The sequence below is a fragment of the Trichoplax adhaerens genome, genomic scaffold (assembly GCF_000150275.1).
Source record: "Trichoplax adhaerens TRIADscaffold_24 genomic scaffold, whole genome shotgun sequence".
Taxonomy (NCBI): Eukaryota; Metazoa; Placozoa; class Uniplacotomia; order Trichoplacea; family Trichoplacidae; genus Trichoplax; species Trichoplax adhaerens.
The window spans coordinates 70,165-88,127 of record NW_002060965.1 but is presented as its reverse complement, the minus strand read 5'-3'; the positions used below and the strand labels follow the sequence as shown (position 1 = coordinate 88,127).

The 17,963-nt window shown below is 34.1% G+C and overlaps 2 protein-coding genes across 2 annotated transcripts; one reads left to right on the top strand and one right to left on the bottom strand.

Annotated features, from left to right (window-relative positions):
- Positions 1–961: 961 nt before the first annotated feature.
- Positions 962–4,797, top strand: TRIADDRAFT_32492 (uncharacterized protein; the record flags this gene model as incomplete). The annotated part of the gene is made up of 15 exons (XM_002117418.1): positions 962–1,034; positions 1,248–1,303; positions 2,044–2,142; positions 2,487–2,580; positions 2,682–2,841; positions 2,915–2,972; positions 3,058–3,159; positions 3,318–3,415; positions 3,515–3,638; positions 3,711–3,791; positions 3,862–3,931; positions 4,042–4,124; positions 4,204–4,308; positions 4,427–4,565; positions 4,649–4,797. 15 exons carry the CDS (start codon positions 962–964, stop codon positions 4,795–4,797), a joined length of 1,491 nt encoding a protein of 496 aa, XP_002117454.1.
- Positions 4,798–6,561: 1,764 nt separating this feature from the next.
- Positions 6,562–14,444, bottom strand: TRIADDRAFT_61422 (uncharacterized protein; the record flags this gene model as incomplete). The annotated part of the gene is made up of 14 exons (XM_002117358.1): positions 6,562–6,941; positions 7,025–7,101; positions 7,623–7,740; positions 7,850–7,955; positions 8,070–8,142; positions 8,240–8,349; positions 8,553–8,615; positions 8,729–8,854; positions 8,940–9,044; positions 9,287–9,367; positions 10,254–10,307; positions 11,200–11,316; positions 12,975–13,029; positions 14,299–14,444. The coding sequence occupies 14 exons, from the start codon at positions 14,442–14,444 to the stop codon at positions 6,562–6,564; spliced, it is 1,611 nt and encodes a 536-aa protein (XP_002117394.1).
- Between the last annotated feature and the right edge of the window lie 3,519 nt (positions 14,445–17,963).

Here is a 17,963-nt window from a genome sequence, read left to right as displayed (position 1 = left end):
CAGTGAGGACTCACTGAGACAGTATGGTACTGTACTGTACACTGTACAGTCTGTACTAGAATGTACAGTACTGTACAGTATACTGTAGTACAGTATAGCACAGTGTACAGTACAATCCAGTACAGTACCATCTTTAGACTACTGTACTGTACAGTACTGTACAGTATACTGTAGTACAGTATAGCACAGTGTACAGTACAATCCAGTACAGTACCATCTTTAGACTACTGTACAGTACTGTACAGCATCAAGACAAATTCTCTGCAGTGAGGAGTGACTGCAGCGAATGGCAATCTCTGCCAATAGTATGAATGGATGATGACAGTATTGGTACTGTATACTGTACACTGTACAGTACTGTACAGTGTACAGTACAGTCTGTACTAGAATGTACAGTACCATCTTTGGACTACTGTACTGTACACTGTACAGCATCAAGACAAGTTCCCTGCAGTGAGGAGTGACTACAGTACAATCAATCCAGTACAGTACCATTTGGGACTACTGTACTGTACAGTGTACACTGTACAGCATCAAGACAAGTTTTCTGCAGTGAGAAGTGACTACAGCGGATGGCAATCTCTGCTAATAGTACCATCAGATGATGACAGTATGGTACACTGTACTGTCTGTACTGAAACTTGCTCACGCCTTGAATGACTATCACATGACCATGCGTATACTGTACTGAGTACAGTATGACTCTTTTTACAGTACTTGCGTCATGTCTGAATCAGGGCGACTTTTGACTGGTCTGTGTAGTGCCATCCAGACTGAGTCGTATTGTACCGTACAGTACGCTACAGGACTGTAGAGTGCACAGTACCGTAGACATTGCACTGTACTTAGGTACTTGTTAAGCTGACGAGACTGCGATTCTCTTTACGCTTCCCGTTGTCGGTGGCTTTAGCAAAGTAGAAGACGTCCTGCTAATCTTGCCAGAAAAATCTCAAGCTGCAAAATGGATAAAGTTTCTGCAGCCAAAGAGCACGTTGCTGCCGTCACCAGAAATTATATTACTCAACCACGATTAAGTAAGTCAAAATAGGAGAAAAGACGATTGAAATGAGTGATAGTGGACAAATGATCCATGTTGAGCTTGCTCCATATGTCAATGATAAAATGAAGACAGTATTGGCGTTGCCTGCAGTGTACTCCAACCAAAATGGGTTGCATTAGCGCAAAAGGGAATCGTCCTGGATCCAAGCTTTCTTGCTGAATTGCTTTTCTTTCTTTGTTATTTATAGCTTATAAGACTGTGTCTGGTGTCAACGGTCCCTTGGTTATCCTGGATCATGTCAAAGTAAGTTACTGCGATCATCATTCCATCCATATCTGCCAACAACCAAACAATCTGCCATACTGCAATCATGCCCCATCAACATAGTCTTATCGTCACATGCACTCGATAGCGAACATACCGATATGGAAAAGCCATATGTCGACACCACATTCAAAGTCAAAAGTGAAATAACAGCCTTGCAACGATAATCTTTTTACGCCATCAAGGCTGTGCTTTACATTACCCTATCCATCTGCTAAAATACCGACATGGTCAATCAGTAGTTCTATATCATACGCTAATGGATTCATTGTTACCATAACTTAAAAAGTAATTTGTACGATAAAGGGTTAGAATGATCACTTCTCTTTCAATTGGAAATTGATATCGACAAATGGACTCCATTTAAATTGCTTGAACTCTTTTCTAATGCATTTTCGATTGACATCCAAAGTGCTAGAGGAAGATAGTGATAAAGACACTTTAGTACTATAATATGCGTATGATTAAAGTCTTGTGCCACTGAAAGAACTACACTTGCTTACAGCTATATCGACCGGTAGTAGTAGGAGTAGTAGTATGCTACAGCCAACATGACATTTTGTAATACATATAGAATGCTGTCCAAACCTATTAGAAGTAAAGTATTTCAAAATTGGACAAATCATGCTAATGATGTGATGAAATCACCATGAAAGCAGTTGAAATAGTTGCTCCCCACTTTTGTCCTGAACTAAAATCTCATTATCCATATTGTCTAGTTTCCTAAATTCGCTGAGATTGTCAATCTAACCCTACCCGATGGGACTAAAAGAAGCGGACAAGTTCTTGAAGTAAACGGTTCTAAAGCTGTCGTACAGGTAAGAAAATAACTGTTCAATAAGTGCATTATTTTCATCGTTTCTATCTGATAAACGCCTATTTCAATATTGTATGCAGTAGAATACATTTTTATCTATATTTCGGCCATATACGCATATAGACATTCCCATCAATGCATATCAACCGCTTCTTAAGTATAGACTGCATATCAGTAAATTCGTCAGGTGCTACTACCTTGACATGCACGGTATCGATGCAAATGTAAACGAAAATAGATCATGCTCTTGGCACGGACATCGTATTACAAATGATATCAACTAGGCGTCTATACTATCCATGACATTATTTTCTATACTTTTCCTTGGTTATGCCTTTGCGCTAGGTATTTGAAGGGACATCTGGTATCGATGCCAAAAAGACAACTTGCGAATTTACTGGCGACATCTTGCGTACACCAGTATCAGAAGATATGTTAGGTAGGATTCGCATTTGTTTCGACAATCCAATTACCATTCTACTTCTGCAGCCTTCAAGTTGGTAAAGCAAAGATTCGTTCTAATCTTATGTTATCGTTTAGGACGTGTTTTCAACGGCTCGGGTAAGGCCATTGACAAAGGGCCTCCAGTACTTGCTGAAGATTTCTTAGATATCTCAGGCCAACCTATTAATCCTTGGTCGCGTATCTACCCAGAAGAAATGATCCAAACGGGTATCTCCGCTATCGATACCATGAACAGGTAAGTCAATATTATTGCCGCCTTCCCTTTCCTCGAGCCTGCAATACAATTTATGAAACGTTTTATGCTGTAGTATTGCTCGTGGACAGAAAATTCCAATCTTTTCAGCTGCTGGTTTACCTCATAACGATGTAAGTTAATATAATTGAATTACTACGAATATTGCTTTCGTTTCTCAAACATCCAAGCCAATTTAACTTGTACATGATGTTATAGATCGCTGCTCAAATTTGTCGACAAGCCGGTTTGGTCAAAGTGAATAAAGGAATTCATGATGATCATAGTGATAACTTTGCTATTGTCTTTGCCGCTATGGGTGTAAGTATTCTTTTTTACTTATATAAACTAAATTGGATTGTCTAGTTAAAAACTATATTTTGGGCGAAATACAAAATAAAAATCATCATTACATCATGTTTAGTCTATCCTTTAGTGTAGCAGTACTAATTAACATTATCATCACATTTCCCTTCAAGGTTAACATGGAAACTGCACGTTTCTTTAAACAAGACTTCGAAGAGAACGGTTCTATGGACAACGTTTGCTTGTTTTTAAATTTAGCTAACGATCCAACGTAAGTACCTATCTGTTACTTTGCGTGAAGTAGAAATGGAAAGGATATGTGGACATTTTATTAACAAGGATATGTAATATTGTATTTCCTGCTATGCAGTATTGAGCGTATCGTTACTCCTCGTTTTGCTTTGACGACAGCCGAATTTTTCGCTTACCAATGTGAAAAACACGTTTTGGTTATCTTGACTGATATGAGTTCTTATGCCGAAGCCTTGCGTGAGGTAAATTTGGTGTTTCTATAGTTAAGGTTTATTCTTTCTTTACGTTTTATGAATGAGTTACCACTTCTGTAGGTATCTGCCGCTCGTGAAGAAGTACCAGGTCGTCGTGGTTTCCCTGGTTATATGTACACCGATTTGGCCACTATCTATGAAGTAAGAATTTCCATTCATGTTGGGAAAATATTGACAGTAACAGTAGTTGACTAGTTTTATAATGTTGTAGCGTGCTGGCCGTGTAGAAGGTAGAAATGGTTCAATCACACAAATTCCAATCTTAACTATGCCTAACGACGGTATGCGAAACTTAAAGACACTATAAAGATACCCTTTACTTAAATTAATCTGTAAGATAGCTGTCTTGTCATCAGATAAGTATAATGGGATTTGATCATCTTTTTCGCAGATATTACTCACCCTATTCCTGATTTAACTGGCTACATTACGGAAGGCCAAATTTATGTAGATAGACAGTTGCACAATCGTCAGGTAAGTCATTAATTTAGTCAATTGAATGATACTAGTTTAGTAAATACCGCTGGTACTGAGCCTATTCTCTTATATTTAGGTATATCCACCAATTAATGTATTGCCTTCACTATCGCGTTTAATGAAATCTGCTATTGGTGAGGGTATGACAAGGCCTGATCACTCTGAAGTTTCTAATCAATTAGTAAGTCCATGCATAAGGCTTTCAATATTATGTAATATCCGAATGTTGCATTGCTGTTAATGCTAGATTGAAGTATGAAAGTATTTTATCTAAATTCTGTTTATGTTATGTATTATAGTATGCCAACTACGCCATCGGCAAAGATGTACAAGCCATGAAAGCTGTTGTAGGAGAAGAAGCTTTAACGCCAGAAGATTTGTTGTATTTGGAATTTTTGGGAAAGTTTGAAAAGAACTTTATTTCTCAAGGTTCGTACTGTAAACACGCAGCGTGTTATTGTAGAGGTATACCGGTATATCTTGACACTGACTAATATTGAATACCCTTTCTTAACTTTTAGGTGTGTATGAAAACAGAACCGTCTTTGAATCACTTGATATTGGTTGGCAGTTAATGCGAATCTTCCCAAGGGAAATGTTGAAGCGTATAACGAAGGGTACACTCGATGAATACTATTCACGAGATTCTCGTGGTGCCCAAGCTAAATAAAAACGAGGAAAGTGATAGGGTTTTACAGGAATTTCCTTCCTGCTAACAGTTATGTTACATTTCGAAACAATCAGCTGTATTTTAACATGAATGATTAACATTTGCCTATGAAGCGCGCAGTATCAGAGGTTTATTAAATTATCTTTGGTATACTACTATTCGTCAAATATGTCTTGAGTTATACCACTATAAGTAGTAAGTGCTTTTACTAGAAGATGGCACATGATTACCATAACTACTATTACTTTACGTAGAGAGATAAAACTTGTTATCCAAGTTTCTATGAAGGCTTTTCATTTCTTAACCAAGTAAGACATAAGAAAATGCTTGTATTCAGTAGTTTAAAATTTACAAAAACAACTAATATATGAAAGTTTTGATCGCGGAATTGGTGATTAGCCCTAAATCACCGGAGAATATAATGTGTTAATGTGCTTTTATAGTTGTTGTATAAGGTAATAATTTTTACCGATAATAAATTTGAATAGAATTTCTTTCGCTTACCTACTTCGATGTGATTGTTATTGCTATATTTTCGTTTTTAATCGTATCGAATTATTAAGTTTTCGACTTTCAATCTACTTTATATTCAGTTATGCGTATGATTCCATTGCCTACAGTAATTACTATTACTAGTATTGACGCTATAGTGTGGCTAGAAGTAACGATTAAAATATTACGTTAAACCACTGCTTCATACACATAGCCTACTGTTGTTCTCGTGGTTAGATGATTTCGATTTCTGTTGTCTAGCATGAAGTAAAACCCAGTGTTGTAATTCTTGTGTGAAAACAATTATGCAAGTATAACACCAAACTCGCACCTACACTAGTTGAGAAGAACAGCGTATACATTAAACATTGCGTATGCCTCTATGTATTTTCCAACTATAGCTCCTGTCAACTGGGTCATTAAGCTGAAATAACAGAGTACGCGTATACTATAATAATAGTTATAACCAGTTCCATGGATCATGGAAATTTTCAGATTTAAACTCTTCCTTTTTCGAATTATGCGGTAGATTCGATCAGGTAGTGTACTCTTTCAGCTGATGTATAAGAACAGCGAATTTAAACGGTTTAAATAGAATAAAAATGATGCCAATTTTATTATAAACTACGCAATACTAAACTAGTTACTAAGTTATTCTCGGCTATATCACGAAAGAACTAATTAGTTCAAATACAAAATAAGCTAAGTAAGTAAGGTTAGGCCTATACTTTTTATGGTCTAATTATCATGATCCATGTACATCTTTTTAATACTGCTGTATCACAAAAGGGAACTCTTTATAGTAATTGAACAACCCGAATGAAATTCCGGATAGCACAATAATTTACCGAATTACACTGCTAAAGCAACATCGCTCGTCACGGATAAGATAACAGAAATGTGATCAAATTTTTTAGCAATCGAGGTGGCTAATTTTATTATTGATATTGGGATTTCTTACTTCATTTTATCTTGTTCTAGTATAGGCAGATCCACTGCTATACACAATTATAATGATGTAATTACAGTTAAATTATTAACGTGATGAAGTTATTTCCTGGATTGATTTAAGATTATTATATAATCAACAACGAAGCAATCGTAAGCATGATAAGATAAACGAGAGATTACGATGTGATTCTGGTATTTTAGTTAGATTTTAATTATTGTAAAATTGATAATTTTATTCCTCTGAGATTCTAGATATTTTTGGATTACTCTAATATATACAATCTAAGCTGATATGATACAGTATTACCATAATAGCATTTGTTAGGAATTGGATTCCACAACTGAAGAATGATCGCCATTAGATTGACAGTCTTGGTCAGGATGATTATGGCTATTTGTAGATTGATCGTTAGAGTTTTCATGATTACAATTGTGACCGTCTTGAGATTCAAATAAACTTGGATTAAAGCGGAAATTATCTTTTTCAGCCCAAATTTCATTAGTACTGGGTTTTAGAGTAACTGGAGAACAAACTTCTGAATCGATAACTGTATAATCAAAACTTCGATTGATACTGTTACTTTCCATTTCACTGTATTTCCGTTGCTTGCGTCGTTGTTCTAATATCGAAATTACATTTGCTAGACGCTGATGTAGCATTTTTTGTTGTTTTTCTAGTTCTTCGATACTAGATGAACAATCTGTTGAAATTGTGGATTAAAGCTTCTTCAGTAAAGATCATTTTCAATCTCATATTTATCTAACCTTTTTATCATCACCTAACCTGCTAAACCAATTGACCCTGCAATTTCAAAATTTTTAAGTTTCTTTTCTAATTCAGCCACACGTGCACCTAGGATCCTTTTAGATAAAAATCCATGAAATAGGAAGCAATTAGGTACTATATGTCAAAATTTCATGGACCTATTTGAGGTTTCAAATTTCTATAATCTTATAACTCCTTGTGCCAAACTGTGAACAGCAATATTTTGATTAATTGCATTCAAAATTACGAAATCTTTGAACTAAACATTGTACAATAGTAGCAGCTTTTGCAAGCGTTTAGGTCTTTATTTAAAGCAAGTAGAAATTAATCTCCTTTAGCAAATGGAGAATTAGCTATTAATTACAATTATGGCTACTAAGTAATCCGAAATAGCAATACAAATTTAGGTTACGCTTTTATATGAAGGATGTGATCGTAACCGTTCTTATTCGATTATAAAGTGTTGATGGATGAATTTTTTCCATTTAAATACTGTAGATATGTTATGGTCATTGAATTAGTCGACCGTACAATTACATAGCTAGTCCAAAACTTTAGTTTTTGGTGAGTGTTCAGTAACAACATATCGATTGTGGGATTAATCGTGATCATGTACCTATTGGTTCGCCTTTGATGGAGCAATGCGGTGTTTTTATCAGTTACAGTTTCTTGTAGGGATGTTGCTAGGGCTTGCAAATCGGAGAATGTTGTAGACGCATTCCCAACTTTTAAATCTAAGAATAAATTGAATTCAATTAGATGGAATAAACAAGACTAGCATTGTTTCCATTCTACTCAAATATCATTCAATTCAAGCTGGAATCAGTTTAGATGGATTCGTACTTGCACCAGCTTTGGATTTTCTTGGAGAGCTGGACATAATTGATCCTCCCGTTAAATCGGATAAGTTAAATCTTACACTTTTTAACTTGCACTTATCAAGAGCGGACTGTAAAACGTAGATTGTAAGTGTCAAATGGTATAAAATCTTAAAAGCAATTATTCCTAATATTTGTCACTCGCAATCTTTTATAGTAATTGTCATCATAACTCGATGTAGTACCTTTAGTTTAGAAACAGTTTGTAAGGCAATTTTCTTTTCTTCTACACACTGCTTCAACCTCTCCTTTAAATATCTGTACGAAAAAGGTTAAGATTTAGATATTTGGTATACCCATGCATAGGAAGTATCGATTCTAGTCTATACATCGAAATATTGCTAATGATACTAACCTGTTTTCTACTATGAGTTCATCGATATCATAAATTCGTTTATCATCGCCAGTAATCATATAATTTAATTCTTGATTCAATCTACTAGCTTTATCGCGATGGGAATCCCGCTATTTAATTCAGAGTATGTTTAAGATTTATAGTCCAAAGAAACACCTCTAGAAACTGATCTGAACTAGCTGTTTTACCTCCTTCTATAGATCTTCTACTGTATAACTGATTTGCAATATAATTTTAATTAATTCAGAAATCTAGCGGGTGCTTAAATAGTCTATTCTAGGATAAAATGAACCATAATTGTACTCAACATTACTTCAATTTCTAATTCACTTTTTTCATCGGTTACATCTTTAATAAATCGTTCATATTGGATAATCTGTGAGACCATAGCATCAAATAATTAATAAACTATATTATTCTATTAATCAATTGCAATGGTACATTCACAACAGCTATATTCAAACTACACAAATTTTCATGGCTATATACCTTTTCATTAGCAGATTCCAGCTCCAAAACTAATTTCTTACGCTCGTCTTCTTGTATATGAGAGTGTTCTTGAGTTAAACTGCGTACCATTTGTTGCTGGCGCCGCTTAGCTTTTTCTCTCAAAAGCTAGAAATGAAATTAGATTGAGAGAAGTAGTAAGAAAATAATTCGTGTTCGATTTCAGAGTCAATAGGGACAAATAATAATTTACTTTAATATCTCCTTGGGCTTCGCAAAATCTTTGTCTGATATGATCCAGATCTAGTTGCAAGCGTTTAATTTGCATCCGTGCATCGCATAAAATTTGAATCATACCCTATTTGAAAGATTTGATTTGCATTTCAAATGTATCAGCTCATGAATTTGAATATTATATGGATTTGTTACTCTATTAATCATAATCATAATGACTTGTCTTACGTCTTACTTTACTTTTATGCTTAAATAAGGCGATAGAATACGGTACATCATTTATTAAATGGTATGATTGATAAAGTTTGCAATTATCTAGAACAGTATACTGTTGCAGGGTATAATTGTACACTTTAGTAAAATTACCTTATTACGACTTGATTCATGAATATAACGCGCATCTCTGTCCAAGGATTTCGTGTAAAAATTGTCATCTTTCTCATCATCCTTTTATAGAAGGAAATATACGTAGAGTAAGTCCATGTATTCACTTACAGTTACATCTGATTCATTAAAAGCAGTATAATTTCCATTAAATAGCAGGCAATAAAAGTCAGTTTATTTGGCATGCAGATGGCTACTTCCTCAAGCCTCAGTATTTCATCATATGCAAAGTGCCAAAAAGTTAGGACAAATTTATAACAATACTATTCGATTTACATTCTATGTATGCGTACTTTGACCATAACATAAACGGATACGTATTAACGATTAATTAGCTTTGAGAATGACAGACAAATTTATTTTGTGATAAGGGCTAATCGAAGTCTATCATTTCTACAGAGTAACAGTGTCGTAGCATGGGTGACATTTGTTTGCAATAAAGGTTATTAAAGCTTTCGTTTCTGCTGGGTAATAGTGCCGTTATAGGAGTGGAATTTATTTTGCAACAAGAGCTAATCTAAAGTCTTTCATTCATGCAAGGCAATAGTATAGTAAAATTTGTTTTGCGGCAACGGCTTGATCGAAGTCTGTCATTCCTGTAGAGCAATAGTATCATTATAGGAGTGGAATTTGTTTTACGACAACAGCTAATCGAAGTCTTTCCTTTAGCAGCGGAACAGCATCATTATACGAGTGAAATTTGTATTGTAATGAGGGTTATAGAAGTTTTTCATTTCTATAAGGCAATAGTTTGGTTATAGGAGTAAATTTTAATTTTACGACAAGGACTAATCGAAGTTTTTCATTCCTGCAGGACAATAGCATCGTTATAGGAGTGAAATCTACTTTGTAACAAGGGCTAATTGGAGTCTTACACTTCTATACTGCAATAATAGAGTTACATGACCGAAATTAATTTCTATAGTGCTCATTAATCCAAGTTAGATACCCAAGAATATTTAGTTGTCGATGAGGTTACGGTTTCCCCATTTCTTTCTTGTACCTGTAAGAAGTAAATTGAGAGGCTTAACAAATATTAAACTGTGCATTCATCAGAATCTTGCTTCGATCTAGACTAGGAAGCATTTTTAGCATTTTGGCTCATGATCACGTTTTCTAAAATATTCTTTTGTAAAATATTTAAAAATTATTAACTTGAGGTGATGTATGATAATATTGTACAATTTGAACATAATAATGCTTTGCTATTAATATCTGTCTAAGCAAATTAATCTATTATATCTGACTTTCAGATTTTTAGACTATCTGCATCTATTTCTGCATAAGATTGACTGTGTTGCTGCCATAGAAGAGTACGAACTAAATCATGGTCATTTGCTATTTAATTAGGCTAATTCGAGGGTTTAGCAAAAGATTTAACCTAAAAATACAGTTTAAAGGGAGTTTATGTCTTTATCTTACCTATTTTACTCACAGTTTTATTTTATGTTATCTATGTAGCCTGATATAAACCAATGTGAATCGCTAATTTTAATAAAACTATCACAAATGTTTTAGTATCGAAGTTGAATTATAGGAAGAGTTGGCTCGTACAAATTATCAAGAGATCATTTTTAGCTTAAAGAACGTTGGGAACGAAGAAAGTAGTCCATAAAAGTATTGATTACCGTCAATTAACGATATGTATGCGCAGCATTTAATAATCATTGTGTGAAACCATAGTAAAAATACTTATTGTACCAGATATAATGTCCTAACTTTATACCGTAATTTAACAACATAAAGTAAATACAGAGCCTGATGCTTTAAGTGTTCGGTAGGATCATCAGACTACTGAAAGCTACGATTCATTGTTGTAGATTGAGAATGGAAATAACTGAAAAGTTCTGTAACCGATTTATCGAACATAAATATAAAAGTTTTTAGCAACTTACCAATTGATTGTACTTTGTTTTATACAGATCCCTTTCTAATTGACAGGATGCTAGTTCTCGATGAAGAATCTGCAGAGCGGCTACCTTGCTGTCCAATCTCTGCTTGCAAATGTTGTACTAAACGCCATAAAAAAAAAGAAATCGAATATACAATAAATACTCGTGTTGCAGTTCAGTTCCATCCAGAGTCTTAATAGCAATCTAATACTGGCATTAATCTGTTCAGGAATTGTTTATTCATAAATGAGCTTATGTCAAATAGATTGGATTACTAGTCGTCAATTACAGATTGGATATTTATAAACTTTTGCTATTATTTGCTGGTGGTATTTTGTTCATGTAGTGTTTATAATAATATAGGTTTGCTTTGATTTAATTTTGTTATGGGAAAGCGATTTATTGTATGTAGTCGCATTATACATAATATCTTCAGGCAGGCAAGATACCTAGTAAACATCTTATGATGCTATTTGGAAGTAATTTATAATTTATGACGTTGCTTGCGAAAAAAAATTTCAAGTCAGCCTACGGGATTATCGCTTCTTCTAACATTTGATGAATACGTTGATCATCATTGCTTTATTTTCTACAAGGTGTTGTCAAAGTATAATTATCTCACAATCACCACCGTATGGTAGATTTTGTGTTAAGATATGTATAACATAGAAAGGAGAGTAGGGGATTTTAAAAGTTTTTTTTACATTTTTAAGAGATAAATATCAAATATAGCCATTTTTTCAACTATTTTATCATTGATGATATTATTTGTAAACTAGATTTAAAGATAATATTAAAGCTATACATGTATATAGAATTTTCACTCGTTTACCGTTAATGATTACAGATTTATGTACCAATTATTTGATCATATACTTTATATCCGGTGATCATTGCGGTCAATTTACTTTTAAAAGGATGCTACAGTATCACGTTTGATAGAAGATTTAAAAGGTAAAAAAAGAAAAAAGGAATTTAAAATATCTTTTCCCTATTTCCAGCAATTCTAAGGTGTCCATTTGACCTATTGTACTAGCGATTTGACGGCTATGATATAACGCTGCTTTGGTAATATTGATTAAAGACACCGTAGAAGATATAGAGTTGTCACTCTTGTCTTCCAATGTTGATAAATAAATTGATTTATTATAACAGATGTAACTTATACACAGTTTCGTGTTATCATCAATATCCAATAATAGCTGTTGCTGATTTAATCTTGCTTACAAGCCTTCAACACCAATCAGCTTTGATTAAGGCATGGAAAGGCGGAAAGAAAACAGAAAGTTGCTATTTTTTTAACATTTCTAAAGAGGAATGATCTCCGTCGACTACTGGTACGGAATACTATTGTCGATGCAATGGTGAAATTGATATGAAGATGGCCTGTAAATCATCTTCATCTATTTTTGCAAGATTAATGATTAAATTAATTCATGATAACAGATTCACCTTTTGCACAATTATGTGTAAGAATATTTAATGATCACTACAATTTGTAGGTATTTCATGTTGACGAGACTTAAAGAATGTTCGATTTGATTCGTCAACATTGAAATTAGACCAGAAATTACAGATTTCATCTTTTTTTTTGATGCTTCCGAGAAAACAGATCATCTAGAGTAATGGTACAAGCTGCTTTCAGAAATTATTTATGAAATAGATTTTTGGATAGCTTATAAACGAGCGGGAGAGTTATCATTTTGTCAGTATTGATTCATGGATTAATTTATTGCGACTGCTTTGCTTTACATATAGTTTTATGTCAGAATAAATACCCGGACGATAACAATGATAGCATCTCTTTGATCTGGGTAGCACTTTTCAACATCGCTGAAGGCGAAGAATGTAGTAAAGAATAGCAATGTAAGTGGAGATTTAAAAGATTTTTTACTATTACCAATAGAAACTGTTGGTTTTGGCTAATAGTACCAGTAGTTTTTCGGATATTATTTGCGAAATGAATATGAAGATAGCCTGAAAATTACCTACAAAGTTCATAGACTATTAGCTTTGATCCATATTTCAATTGATCATAACAGATTTGCTTATAGATGGCGTTACGTAAGCGTCAAGATTAGACTATAATTGTCGCTTAGTTGATCTTCCATGCAACCACAATGTCGTGTTTGATTAACCTTAAGATGAAGAAAGGGTGTCAAGAAAGTGGAGATTTAAATACGTTTCCGTTTTACTTTAGCTACGATAAGATGGATTTCAGATATTATTTGTGAAATAGAAATCTATATCGCCAGGAAACGACTATATTATTTTAGCGCCCACAAATAATTAGTATTAACAGAACAGATTCACTTAAAATACAGCTTCGTCTACAGAAGGTGTAAACATCTGATGATAACTACAGCATATTTGACCTTGCGCACTAATTTACAATATCTTATTGGGTGAAGAGAAGAATAGAAGGGAGAAATTATACTGAGATTTAAAACTGTTTCCAACTATTTTTCTTGCAAAAAACATTACATCCATTTGACTACTCATACTAGTATAATAAATAACTGGCTTTAATATAACACATTCGTTTTAAGTACGAATTTATCTACAGTAAATGCGAACATGCGACAATGACTTCTGAATATTAAAATCTTGCCTAAAGCTTGACATAGTCCTGATTGATAAAAGAGTAGATAAAAGGGAAAATGAAGCCTGGATTCAAAATTATTTTCACCTAGTTCGTTGAGAAACTATCGTATCTATACTAAGACAGGATATCATAAAGTGGATGTAAATAATTATTTCCATATTCTCACGTTCTGTTTCATTAGAGCGCTGTATTGATGTGCTTAGCCCGGATCGCCTAAATGTGTAGTAAAGTCGGTATTCACTCAGAAATATCTGTAAAAAGGCAAAGATAATATTTTCGTCTGTCTATTAATTGAACAAATTGGGAGCCAGTCCAACGTTTCAATTTGTGTAATATGGTAATCATCTGACACGGGTATCCTATCTACTATTCAAGTAATCTTTCATGTAAATGATCATTTTTATATTCTCCCGTTCGATTTTATTGTAATGTTGTATTAATATGCTTCGCCATGATCGCTTAAATGTACAGTAAAGCTGACAATCATACAGAAATACCTATAAGGCATGCATAAGACTTCTTCTATCCTTACAACAATTTCGAAGCCAGTCCAGCGTTTCAAATGGTGTAGTATGGTAATGATTTGCAGCACTACAGGGATCCTGTCCGTTAATAGAGCAATCTTTGATATATAATGATCCATCTCTTTCTTTGCTAATTCTACATCGTAAATGCTAGATCTTGTCCTTGTATATATACAGTAATATTAGTTTCAAACTCACATTATCTTGATATTGTTTGCAGTTTCAATTGACTCTTTAATATGATACCAAAGTTATTTCCTCTATTGGAAGTGCAAAAATTTAAAGATCTAATTTTATGTATTTATAGATCCATACTGAAATTCGATCTACTATTAACAGATATTCTAAAGGATTTTAGCTACTATTCTATTTTCATGTGACTATCAACTTGTAGAAAATGATAGACTATGATTGATAGGGTAATATAGGATGATTGATTTTTTTTACATCGATTTTTATTTTACTTTTCGTGAAATAGACTATGAAAAAATGGCAGTTGTTGTTTCCTTAAGGCTATTGATCAATTGCCGGCTAATGCAAGTTACGACTACAAGACGCTATTTCTTGTAGTAACCGCCGAGTCGTTTTTATGGCAACCCTATGCGCTGGTTTTCTCTTCGAACTGCAATGCTGTAGTTGTGATTGTTACCCAAGGACTAGCATCCCGCGAAAGAAAAATATTTTTATTTTACCATGGCTAATTTCTCTAATAGAGTGGATTGTCTGTCAAAATTTAGTGAAAAAATAGTGCTATAGTCAAATTTAATTTGAATACGAGGCGTAGTGAAGGTATTCCGTGTGAATAATTTTTTGCTATTTATTAAGGATAGAAAGATCGCCGAGAGAAAAATAATATTTTCAATCGATTTGATCGCTATTTCTTTAGCGAAAGTAAGAAATTTGTGTCGTTACTGGAAAGAATTTTGAATCGAAGTTTATCCCTGACTATCATTCATTGTACGGACACTAAAGTGTTTTATTTTGACGCTATAAACCATCATCGTCGATGGTGCATGAATTCAAGTTTAGCTAAAGCGTTGTAAAGGTATTTGAAATCAATTTTTTTAGTTAGAACATAACAAATTAACTCGTTCAACTGTTACCACAATATTATCGTGCGATTTGGGATGTTAAGTAATCAATTTTGACTAGTTAAGTTGAAGGATTCAAGGCAGACAATGAATTGCCCCCCTCCCCAGTAGATTACACTCTTTCCTCGTACTCGTATATTTTGAGAAGACAGAGTGCTTAACTAGGCTTCTTATTGACAATGAATAATGGATGCTATCAACGTTAGGCGTAAAAATAATACAGTAGTATTTTAGGATAGCATTCTTGTAGACGCGGATGATCGTGCAATTATCGTAACGATGTGGCAATTGACACAATCTCGTTGGACTATAAATGATGAAAGCGGAACGATGGCCATTGCCGTTACCATTCCTGTTATGTTAATATTGGCCATCGTTATAATTTGCCTATTTTAATGAACTCCGTCTAGGGTTAGCCAATACGTTGTTGGCACGAAGTGAAACTTCTTGTCTCGTTTAGTTCGAAATGGAAATGGGATGTGCCTGACTACGCCAGCTATCATTACAACGTATAAATTACCCTGGAATAGGCTGTTAAATTAATATTAACGTTCAAAATAATAATGTCACTATTCGCCAATCGTTTCAACACATAATACGTTATAATTTTTCTTACTAATTGGTCGAGTTCAATAGAAAACTGAAAATGAAAATGATAAGGGTAAAAGAAAACATTGTTCCATATCATCACTGGACCACAAAAAATGCCCCCCTCCCAAACAGAAATTGGTAACAAAACGAATGTCATGGTCATCCTTTTACAGCAAAGGAAATTATTTTCCATTCGTGACAAGTGATTTAGTGAAAATAAAAAGCGATTGATCAGACATAGGACTTGACAACGGTCAAGATGGTAAGATAAAAAGCGAGATTATGAGCAAGTACATCGTCAATAGTAGTCATTCGTGACTACCCATGACGTCAAAAAGAGATTGGAATAGCCTCCATTACCTCTCCGATAATACCATCTTGATGATTGACCATTCGTCTCATTCAAAGAATGACTACAAATTTGGAGAAAGAAATGGCTGGCGATGGATGGTTTTGGCTCGATGTTGAAATTTTTCGACCAAATAGGAAAGTTGGTGTTGGCGCAACGATCCGATACAAGCTATCCTCTACGGTCTTCCACTTGGAGGCCTGTCTACGTCAATACCCTTACAGTCGTTTGATGATACAAGAATAAAAAAAAACACCAGACAAAATAGAAGTAGTAGCCAATACAAAACTTTGTAAGTTATCCGATCCTCATTGACCAACTCGACGATATAATTAATTAATCGATCGATTTTTTTCCACTTCAAAGGCGTATTGTACGCTCAGTACAATACTGCAGTTAGATAGCGGACATCAAACAATACCCTTACAAGCAATACCCTTGTTTTACTTAGATAACGATATTCTTTTGTTTGATGTTTGCAAGTCTGCTTGCTAATAGATAGGAATTGATATAGTTCTAGTATAGATTTCTTGTGCATTTTAAGCTATGGATTAATGGATTCGATAGTCGATCATGATGCACTCGAGTGTCGTTAATAGGGGAATACCCTTATTTGACTTACGGTAGTTTATTATCGATGAGAATTTATACTATACCATAGATTACTGGATCGGATAGTCTATCATGAATGATAATATACTCTAGAAACATAAACAGAGGGATACTACTGTATACGCGTATATTCATGATTAATCACCGGCTAGTTCTTGAACGTTTAGTGAATTATACATTGGATAGAATACTGTCTGTAGTGTTGTACTTTCTTTCTATCTTTTACACCATCAGAGAATTGACTTGCGTACTGTAGTACGTTCACATACTGCATTATCGCTATGCTGCACCGGAGTCAGAGGATAATCAATTTTACGGTGTTTGTCTTTCTAATTTTACTGGTCTGCTGGAATCTAAACTAATTAGTAGACAGTCTTTGAAATAATCCAATAATTTTCATCCAGTACAGAAGAATGTCGCTCTTATGCGATACGATGTACAGCTAGTGTAATTCATCCTACTATTATGCTGATACTATGCCGTAGTAATTGATTGGCTTAGCCTGTTGGCATCTAAACTGATTTGTAGACTGTCGTTTAAATTATTCAATAATCTCCGTTAAGTACAGAAGAATGTTGCTACTATACGATAGGATGCACATTTAGTTCATCTAATTATATTATTCTACTTTTACTGTACCTTAGTAATTGACTTGCTTGGTCTGTTGGCAGATAAACTGATTTGTAGACTGTCTTTTAAATTAATTATTTTACGTTAAGTACAGAAGAATGATGCTATCACACGATAGGATACATCCATATTTAATAGTAATACTGTGCCGGGGTAATTGACTGGCTTGATCTCTTTATGGCAGATAAATTGATTTGTAGACCATCTTTTAAAGCATCAAATCATTCTTGTCAAGTACAAGAGAATAATGCTATAATACGGTACGATGCACATATACTTCATCTAACCATTATCATTATACGTACTGTGCTATAGATCTGTGGTAAGATGATAATCCATTGATGGTGTTTGTCTCCATGGGCTAT